The sequence below is a fragment of the Miscanthus floridulus genome, chromosome 15 (assembly GCF_019320115.1).
Source record: "Miscanthus floridulus cultivar M001 chromosome 15, ASM1932011v1, whole genome shotgun sequence".
In the NCBI taxonomy this organism is placed as follows: Eukaryota; Viridiplantae; Streptophyta; class Magnoliopsida; order Poales; family Poaceae; genus Miscanthus; species Miscanthus floridulus.
In genome coordinates, this window is record NC_089594.1 from 28,008,572 (window position 1) to 28,019,441 (window position 10,870).

Here is a 10,870-nt window from a genome sequence, read left to right on the forward strand (position 1 = left end):
CCTTAGGATTGAAGTGTTGTAGTAGCGTTTGGTTCATAAGAATGCTCCATAGGAAAAATAGAGGAAAATTCCTATATGACTGATTCTATAGGGAAAACATAGAAAACTTTTCATTCAGTTCAACCTCATTTTTTTTGCTCCTACGTGTAGGATCGAGGCAAACAATTCTGTCATCCTTGCAAGTGATCATACATAGGATGGGTCAGCCTCCCAAATGAGATATGATAGGTGGGTGGGGCCCAGGTTGCTTGATCCTTCCAGATGATTGATTAATACCAAAAGTGATCTACCATTGACATCACTTATATCTAGAAACCCTGTGTTTTTTTCGTTGGCCATCCAAACAACCATACTCACTAAATTTCTCTGTTTTTCAATCCTATGTTTTACACGTGTATGTATTCCTATACTCAGCATGCTTGCGCTTAATTCGAGCTCGGTTGTTTCGAAGGGATTGTTAATATATGCATGAGGGCGTAACTATTACTCCATGCTTAGCTCCCAAATGACGTGGGAACAACGCAAGCACGCCGGGTAGATGGTGTTGGATTGATTGGCCGGCAAGCATCGAACATGCGTGTTGGAAGGAAGACATATTCGCTGTGGTCGGTCGTATCTTGGTCAGTCCAACCCACTACAGCAGCCAGCAGGTTTGATTCGTTTGCTCTTGATCAGTTATCTCTGGCGGTAGGAGAAAACCCCAACTCAAAAACTAGTTATCGGAGGACATACAAAATATATTTTGGAGGTTTTGAAGGTCTTCTCTTTAAGTGTTAAGTGAATGAGAAAATCCAATCCCCAAAAGAGATGGACCCCACCTGTCAGCGAAAAGGATAAATTTCTTCCTCCGTTCGTTGTTTCCCACGTGGTCATCTCTCCCTCCCTCGCCGCTTCCGCCGGCCGCCGGCCGCCGGCCCGCCTCAGTTAAGCACTTTTGTCCGTATGTGAAGTTGGATTATGTAGTAGTATATTTATATGAGTATCAATAACTATGGAGGGGGTTGGTCGATTAGTTCGATCAACACTTCATTAAACAATTGACTACACTCATGACTAATATAACATTTATGCACGCCTCGTCTGAATGGCAAGACCCGTAGTGTACCTTCCACAGCGGCATTGCATCCCATCTTCCCGGACCCTCCAGCAGCATTATGGCATCTCACCAAATATTTCAGCGAAAGCAACCACCCTAACACGCCAAGCACATAATTCTCCCCGCCCACTTAACAACAAACTGCTCCTGTTCGCTTCTCTTGTAATCCGTACTTAACAACAAACTGTCAACTTCCCAAAGCTTCTCTAGCACCTGCCACTCCATCTCGCGCGCGCATAAATAGTCGCTTCCGCAGACGCCATCAGCACACACCACAACAGAGCACAGCACCAAGAACACGTCTCAGCCTCAACCGGACGCCATGGCCGCCGCCGTGCTCCTCCTCCTACTGCCAATCCTGGTAGCCACCACCGCACCTGCCGCGTCGGCGGCGTCCAGCAGCGGCGGCGAGAAGAGCACGCACATCAAGCTGTACTGGCACGACGTGGTGAGCGGGCCGAGCCCGACAGCGGTGCAGGTGGCGCGCGCGGCGGTGACCAACACCTCCAAGACGGGCTTCGGCGCCGTGGTGGTGATCGACGACCCGCTCACCGAGGGCCCCGACCTCAAGTCCTCCAAGCCCCTGGGCCGCGCGCAGGGCACCTACATCGGCGCCGGCAAGGACGAGGTGTCGCTCATGATGAACATGAACTTCGTGTTCCAGGCCGGCAAGTACAACGGCAGCACCGTCGCCATCATGGGCCGCAACGCGGTGTTCAACGCCGTCCGGGAGATGGCCGTCGTGGGCGGCACCGGCGTGTTCCGGATGGCGCGCGGGTACGCGCAGGCACGGACGCACACCCTCGACCTCAAGACCGGCGACGCCACCGTCGAGTACAACCTCTTCATCAGGCATTGATTATCGAGTGCGTGCTCGGTCTCGATCCACGTATATCGGCTTTAATTTGACGATGTATTCGTGAATACGTGAAGATGCATGAATTGAAAATCATGGAGAAGAATCAAAATTGTAGTTTTAATTTTGTAACCCCTTTTCATTTGATCTGCTTGCATTGTGTGAAATCTTAGTATTAGACGAGTAGTCAAGAATACCATCGGCTATATTTTCCTTTCAGTGAAATCTTTGTATTTTCCACTTGATCTACAGTGCAGTAGCCCTGTACATGGTCCGGTTATAACCCGGACCAATCCACGAACCAGCCCATCGCAAACCGCGTTAGAAAGCACGTCCGGGTTGGTTTGCGCTCAACCCGTCAGCTCGTCGTCGTCTTCCTGACGCATCTCCGTCGGTCCTCTATCTCTAGTTGCCCATGGAACCAGTGCTAGTCAGAGACTCAGCGACCTTTCGTGATGCAGTTGAGACAAGATCGGGCCTCGCCGGCACCGTCAATGGTGAGGTCGATGCGCAGGTGGTCATTGAGCATGGGCAGCGAGATGCCAAGCAGCTGCACCTGCTCGAAGGTGCGCTTGGATCTGGGCACGCCGACGATCTTCTCGAGCTTGCCCGCGGCCAGTAGCACACCAATCTCGATGACGGCGGAGGCGGCCGTGGACCCCGTCCCGAGCCCGAGCACCATCCTACTTGACGGCCGGCCACATCAGATGGTCCTGCGTTAGCACCGCCGCGGACTGCACGCGGACGGCCTCGAGGTGGGCGTGGCGAGCGGTGGTGCAGGGAACACCATTGCCGCGCACGGCAGGCGAAGGCGGAGGCATCATTGGCGAGCAGCGCGTAAGCCATGCCATTGCCGGCGGCAAGATCGGCGTTGACGGCGGTGCTGCCGTGGGAGCGGAGATTGGGGCGGAGTTCCTGTGACCGGGTACGGGTTGAAACCGTGGGTACAGACCGTTGGCATATCATCTCCTGCGGTTTGGTCTGGATTTTACCGAAAGACCCCGATTCGGTTGGCTGGTTCGTATCGTTGTTGGTTTGTGAAGAAGTACTACTGGCTGATTTGTGTGAGAGAAAAATACTGTTTCGGCTAGAAATTTACGATCGTTTATAACACGCTACAGCCAAACGAACAGACTGCGTCAAACCCGGACCATGTACAGGCCGACAGTGCAGTATTGGTGTGGGAGAACACACCTAGCTGCACGGGTGGGTGCCAATATTTCTCACCAAGGCCTTGTTTAGATCCCATCAAAGTTCCAAGTTTTTTCACTCTCTCTTCATCACATCAATTTTTAGCCACTTGCATGGAGTATTAAATGTAGGTAAAAAAAATAACTAATTACACAGTTTAGTTGGAAATCACGAGATGAATCTTTTGAGCCTAATTGGTCCACGATTGGACAATATTTGTCAAATAAGACGAAAATGGTACTATTCATCAGGTTGAAAAAAGTTTCAATCTAAACAAGACCCAAACCAAGAAAATCAGCCGTTCAGAGTTGCTGACGGTATGGCTATTAATTAATGGCCGTACGACGAGACCAATGGGTGTTTGGATCCGGTGACTAAAATTTCAGGCCTGTTCGGCAGGACTGAAAAATCATATTCCGGCTGATTGTTGTGAGAGAAAAATACTATTCTGGTAGGACGTGAACAGTGATTTCGTGAGTGACAGAACCAGCCAGCCAGCCGAACGGCCTCTTAGGAGGTGTCATATGAGGGTGTCGCATGGAGTGTTTGAATACTAATAAAAAATAAATTACAGAATCCGTTAGTAATCCACGAGACGAATTTATTAAGCTTAATTAAGCCATTATTAGCACATGTTTACTGTAGCACCACATTGTCAAATCATGGACTAATTAGACTTAAAAGATTCGTCTCACAAATTAGTCATAAACTGTGCAATTAGTTTTATAATTAGTGTAGATTTAATACTCCATGTGTATGTCCAAACATCTGATGGGACAGCTACTAAAGTTAAGAGGAGGAATCAAACATCCCCTAAGATGTGTATGCTAGAAAGTAGCCAGAAGAGGAGGAATCAAACATCCCGTAAGATGTGTATGCTAGAAAGTAGCAAAGATGTCATAGTTTGTGTTTATGTAGGAGTAGAGGATCCCATTCCCCCTTGTCCGCCACCTTTTTTTTTCTTTTTCTTTTTTTTGTCCAGAGAGAGAAGAGAGGACCACAACACTTTGCTTCACTTGCAGGGCAGGCTGGGCCCCACGCGTTGGATGCATGCATGTTGTCCTGTCAATTCTGGTACGGTGTCGTTTCATCAGGGGTCACAAAAGGCTTGTGATGGACAACAAAATGGATGCTTCTGCGCGATCTTCCGTGACAACCACGTACTCCGTAGGTGTGAACGGCATGAACTTTATGGACTGAGCCCTTGTTTAGTTGCTACCCAATTTCCAAAAAGTTGCTACAGTACCTGTCACATCGAATGCTTGCGGCCCATGTATGGAGCATTAAATGTAGACGAAAAGAAAAACTAATTGCACAGTTTGGTGGGAAATTGCGAGACGAATGTTTTAAGCCTAATTAGTCAATGTTTGGACACTATTTACCAAATAAAAACGAATGTGCTACAGTAGACCCAAAATCCAAATTTCGCGAACTAAACAAGGCCTGAACGTTCGATGGCTCCAAAATTGGAGTAAACAAGGAAGACCTGGACTTAAGAGTCATGCTTTGGTGTGTTTAAGCCTATACACCTCTAAATTCTGTACACCGTGGTCTCAAAAATCCAATACATACATTGAGGGCTTGTTAGACGTAGTCAATCCGCGTGTGTTGGGGTGGATTGAAATGGACTTCAACTAAATTCTACCACAACCCACTTCAACACACGTAGATTCAAGTGAATTCGATAACATCCAAACAAGGCCTGAGAGTACATCCATGGGTACCATGTGACATCAGAACATCTTAATCTAGTTAAGTAATGTAGGAGATGACAATCCATGGAAGAGTAGGGTTTCGTTGGCGGTTAACTTGGACATGGACCACCACTAATAATTTGCTATTAGGGCATCCTTAACGGGTAGCTAAGTCGATGTCAGACATCATGCATGGTTTAACGTGGCAGACCAAGAGAGAGAGAGAGGAGGAACAAGCCCTGAGACTCACCGTCTCACCGCACATGTTTCTGAGCTTTGCCTTCTCCTAAGTTTACCGGTTTTTTTACTCCCTCTTCCTAAAATAATTACACATCTCATTTGTAAGTTTGACTAGATTTATAAAAAAAACATTACCAATGTTTTTATTATAATATATTTTTATAAAAACATATTTCAGAATGATCTAATTATATTTATTTTATTAAGCATTATCAATATTAATACATTTTTATATATTTAGTTAAGTTTTAAAAAATTAACCATTAACAACAAGATATAGTGCTATTTTTGAACGGTGGGAGTACAATTTTTTTTTGCGATGGGAGTACATTTTTAACTTCTCACTATATCCCTATCACCGTTGAGCACAACCGGATGGATCTGCCACTGTCGACAGAATATCATCGGCAGTCCTCCGAGGGGTATCCCACAAAGGTAGATTGATCGGCAGAAGAGCGCGTGATCAAGAACAAGAAGACAACAGAGACACATGAGTTATACAGGTTCAGGCCGTCTGTACGACGTAATACCTTACTCCTGTGGTCTGTTGGTTTGTATTAGCTATCGTATGATATGTCGTGATTTTGGAGGGGGTCCCTACCCGCCTTATATAGTCCGTGAGGCAGGGTTACAAGTCGGTTAGATTTGAGAGATAACTGAAAAGTAATAACAGATTACAAGAATCATGGGATCACACGTATCCTAACAGATCTCGTAGCATCTTCAGGATATCTTCCCCATGTCTTGTGGAAGGCGTCGAGCAGAATCGTGCCCCGTAAGGCTTCGTCTTGTGGGCTGGGCCACCCCTGGGGACGCAGCCCATGTGGTCTACCATGGGTATTCGGGGTCGTACCTCCCACAACTAGTCCCCGAGCGCCTTGTACCCGTTATGCAACACCATCTTGAGCTTGTCCGAGCAGTTGCGAACCAAAGCCGAGCAGTCCAACTCATGGTCCGACCACCGTGATGAGTCACCGAGCAGTTGTGAGCAGTTGTCGAGCTGCGTACACCATCGCCGAACAGCGTGAACCGCAACTGAGCAACATATTCCAAGTACGGCTTGCCATAAGGGTGTAAGGAGCTCAAGTCCATAATTGAAAATTTCTTTGCAATGGACCAAGTGTGCCCACTTAGAGTCCGACCATGAAAAAAAAAGATAATCTTCTTTAGCTTCAAGATTCATGGAGTCTTCCAGAAAAAACAAGCACAGTCACCGTAAGGTGAAGTGTGCCCACTTAGTCCCCGAGCCTGATAGTAGATGACATAGTCATATGGTAGCAGGGTCCGAAGTAGAAAAAATAATAGAAAACCAGCCGAGCAGGTAGCCAGTCCCCGAGCTGCAAGAGACGATATAGGAGAAATCCAGCCTTGGAGAAAAAATCAGAGTAACGACTGTACAATAACGGTTACTGAGCCTCAATAAATGGCAGAGAAGTCGGCGATTATTCGGCGAGTAGCAACTGATGGCAGCGATAAATGGGCAACATGGGCTGCGGTTGCGCAGAAGCCCAGGTAACGGCCCATATGCCATATCGGAGAAATCGGAGCGACGTAGATCACGGAAACGGTTCCCCAAAAACCCCTTGAATGCGGAAAGGTGGGGAAAGTGCTTTATAACAGTGCCGCCACATACCCTGTTCCCACCTTTTCCACTTCATCTTCCTCCTCATCTCTCGCATCGCTGAATCCGCAACCACATTTGCCTCTGCCGCCAAACCCTAACCAGATCTAGGAGATGGCGCCAAAGAAGGGACCTACGAAATCAAAGAAGACTAGTCCCAAGAAGACGGGCGCCGTGGCCCGACACGATGAGGAGTTGGTGCCGTCGCGAACAGGAGAGGCGGAGCTAAACAGATTGGTGGAAGCCGGTGTTCTCCCTGACCATGCTACCGCCGGATGGCGGCCGGCCCTCGGTGAGTCCTTCCCAACACCCATACTGATGAAGCAGTGGTATTCGAGGACTATTTCTGGCACGGGTTAGGATTTCCTGTTCATCCATTTTCTGAGGGATCTGTTGGCGCTCTGGGTGGTTACTCTGTGTAACCTCCACCCTAATACCATTTTGCGCATCTCAATCTTCATCCATTTCTGTGAGGCATACCTCGGAATCCTACCCCACTTCAATCTCTTTCGTCACCTATTCTGGCTGAAGAAGAGAGGCGATGCTGGTTCCAAGGTGGTCGGCGGGGTGTACCTTCAGCTGCGGGATGGAATGGCTAGCGAATACCTTACCATGCCGCTGAACACATCATTGAAGGGGTGGAACACCAGGTGGTTTTACATGAAACAAAGCCACCCAGCGGTTCACTGTAACGCCGACCACATCCCAAAAAGCCAGAGGAGTTGGTCGAAGATGCCGAGCAACGACGATATGGAGCAAGTGAAAGAACTCCTCAGCTTAATAAGAGGTGTGAGGACCAATGGCGGATTGGTAGCGGCAAGTTTCATAGTGCGCCGCGTTCAGCCCTGTAAAGAGAGGGCGCACCCAGGCTTCGAATTCAAAGGGGAGACCGACGGTACCCGAGAGAGGCCAAAAATATTGTCCAGGAATGTCATTAAAGAGAGGACTGTCGAGCTATTCGCTCCGCTTGCCTCATTCAGATTGTCAGGGTACACAAAACCCTTTAACTACAAGAATCTACCTCCTCAGGTGAATATCCCAACTGTGTGTTTTCGAGAAGTTTTTTATTTTGACATTGCCGAGCGATATACTGATCCACTCATGTGAAGATCCATTCGCAGGACAGGGCGGTGTATTTCTCGGGCATGCCGAGAAACGATTGGCCGCCGGCAGTGGATGCACGACCACCAGCTCAACCTGAAGAAAGCTCCGTTGGCGTCTCCTTAGAATCCGGAGGTATGGATGTTGGACGGACGGAGAGTCCTCCCCCAGTATCAGAGAAAATCTGGGGGAAGAGGCCGGCAGTAGACGAGCCAGCCTAGAAGAAGAGGAAAACAACAGCTACTGCTCCCCGCAAACCAGGCGGCATCTCGCTTGGCGATGATCAGAGCAATCGAGCACGAAGGACCGCGGTGTTCGATTGGTCTGACTACGATGAAATTCTGATGGATCCTCCCCCGAGCATGAAAGAGCCTCCACATAGCACACATGCAGGGGAATAACCAGGGGTAGGCGAAGAAGTCCATGAACTACCGACGAGGAAAGTCCCCGAGCAGCGGGCGGAGGGAATTACTATGTAGCAGATGATGGAAGTCCCTACGGGGCGAGCAACAGAAGTCCCCGAGCAACAAGCAGAAGCGGACCTGGAGCAGCAGGCGGAAAGGGCCCTAGAGCAGCAGGCAGAACCGAGGTCGACCGAGGAAGAGCCAAGAATTCCCCCATAGAGCACAGGAGTCGACCCCGTGGCTGCGCCTAGAGGCTCGGGCAGGCATCGTCGGTTCAAGAAATTGAACTGTCAGACCAAACCGTAAGTGTCCTTGTGTTGAAGTTACTTTGCTGTATTTTCTTTACTTCTATGGTGATTGAATAACTAAATTGACACAGTGCAAGGCGAACGACAGATCCAGCCCCGCCCGCTCAGACTGAGTAGCAACCAGAAGCTGGCCTCGGAGCGGGGGAGATGCTAGCGGACCCCATCCTAGAGTCCCTGAGTGCTCGGTAGCACATGGGGGAGCCAATCATTGTCCCTGGTGGAAGGACTGAGCGATGCGGAGACCCAGCAGCTGGAGGATGAGGCGGAGGACGCAGCGAAGACGCTAGCCGACGATATAGATCTGTTTGGTGAGACGGATGATAATGGAGGAGCTCAGTAATCTGCTCATAGATTATCATCTGTAAAATCTTGATAGTGTAGTTAGAACTTGCGAAAGCGCAAGAAACAATTATTTATCGAATAAATGTTACAAGGTGCATGTATATGCAGTATATGCAGTTTGCTTGTATTTCGGCAAAAAAAATCTTCGCAGTTTTAATCCTGACGCGATTATGCGTAGTTCAAGTAGCGTCTAAACAGTTGGTTTGCTACTGATCCCTATGGCTTTGGCCAGCCCATAGTTCATAACGTCGAGCGCAGAGCCCGTGCACGTGTAGGAGTAACATGCGTGACCCAAGAACCACAGCCGACCACTCGTGATGCAGAGCGCGGAGCCCGTGGCACGTGTAGGGAGAGATCGGTGACTGGGTCTTCTCCATAGAAAATAGTGCGGAATATGTGCTGCTCAGCGGTTGTTGTACGAACTTGGAGATAAAGGTAGTATAAGCGGCGACCAAGCAATTAGTTCTGTGCTGAGTTCTCAGCGTTGGATAGCCCATAGTCCATAACATCGAGCGCGGAGCCCGTGCACGTGTAGGAGAAACAGGCGTGACCAAGGAACCACAGCCGACCACCCATAACGCAGAGCGTGGAGCCCGTGGCACGTGTAGGGAGAGATCAGAGACTGGGTCTTCTCCGAAGAAAACAGAAAAGAAAATAGGCTGCTCGTTGATCGGCGAAATATCTTGGAGGTTTAGAGTAAAGTGTTCGGCGATTTGGAGAAACTTGTTTGGCGAAAATCTTTGGAGATTTGGAGGAGAAAGTTCGGCGGTTCGGAGAAAGCATGTGGCATAATATGTTGGCGATTTGGAGGAAATGTGTTTGGCGACTTGGAGAAAGCGTATTTGGCGATTTTCGGCGAAAATGTTTCGGCGATTTGGAGAGAGCGTTCGGCGATAACTTTGGAGGTTTGGAGGAACTCATTCGATGAAATCGTGATCGGCGATTTGGAGAAATCATTCGGTGATTTTGTATTGGAGCTCGTTATTGAGTATCGTAATGCTCGGCGACCGTATGTGGAGATTGAGAAGTAATGGAGAAAAAATGGAGGCAAATTATGGAGACCAAAACTTTATTTATCATAAAGTGGAGAGTATATATCTGGAGCGTTTCAAGGATAGAAACGTATAAGGTGTTCGATATGCCATGAGTTGGGAACATCGATCCCGTCTAAGTCACATAGGTGATAAGACCCTGGTCGGGTGACCTCTTTGACGACGTAAGGCCCTTCCCAATGGGAGGAGAGCTTGTGCAACCCTTTGGTTTTTTGTTTTCTGCGGAGAACGAGGTCGCTGATGGTGAATGAACGACCTTTTACGTTGCGGTTGTAGTATCTCCGTAAGCCTTCTAGGTATTTGGCTGTGCGGACGCAAGAGATCAAGCATTCCTCCTCGGCCCTGTCGACGTCCTCTGTCCGAACAGCTGCGGCTTGCTCTTCATCATAGTTTTCCACCCTAGGTGCTCGGAAGGCAACATCCGCTCGTAGTACGGCCTCCGAGCCGTAAACCAAAAAATATGGAGACACATCGGTGCTGTGACTAGCTTGAGTGCGCAGTCCCCAGACCATAGCTGGTAGTTCCTTGAGCCATCTGCTTGGATGCCTTTCTTCTTTTTGATATAGCCTCTTTTTGAGGGCATCAAGGATCATGCCGTTCACCCGTTCGACCTGGCCATTGGCTCTAGGATGGGCAATGGAGACGTATTTAATAGAGATGCACCGGTCTTCGCAGAAGTCCCAAAAGTGATGGCCAGTAAACGTAGTTTCGAGGTAGGTAATGATGCTGTTCGGGATACCGAATCTATGAATGATTTCTTCAAAGAGTTCGACTGCTTTCTTCACGGTAGCCAAGACAAGCGGTTTGTACTCGATCCACTTGGAGAACTTGTCGATGGCGACGTATACATATCGGAAACCACCTAGCGCTGGCTTGAAAGGCTCGATCATATCCAGTCCCCAGCATGCGAAAGGCTAGGAAGCTAGGATGGTCTGTAGTTCTTGAGCCGGTACGTGTATTTGCTT

General features: G+C 48.7%; 1 protein-coding gene across 1 annotated transcript; it reads left to right on the forward strand.

The window, feature by feature from the left end:
* The first annotated feature begins 1,338 nt into the window (after positions 1-1,338).
* LOC136508993 (dirigent protein 22-like) lies at positions 1,339-2,172 on the forward strand. The gene has a single exon (XM_066503779.1). It carries the CDS (start codon positions 1,419-1,421, stop codon positions 1,953-1,955), a length of 537 nt encoding a protein of 178 aa, XP_066359876.1. The 5' UTR covers positions 1,339-1,418; the 3' UTR covers positions 1,956-2,172.
* The last annotated feature ends 8,698 nt before the right edge of the window (positions 2,173-10,870 follow it).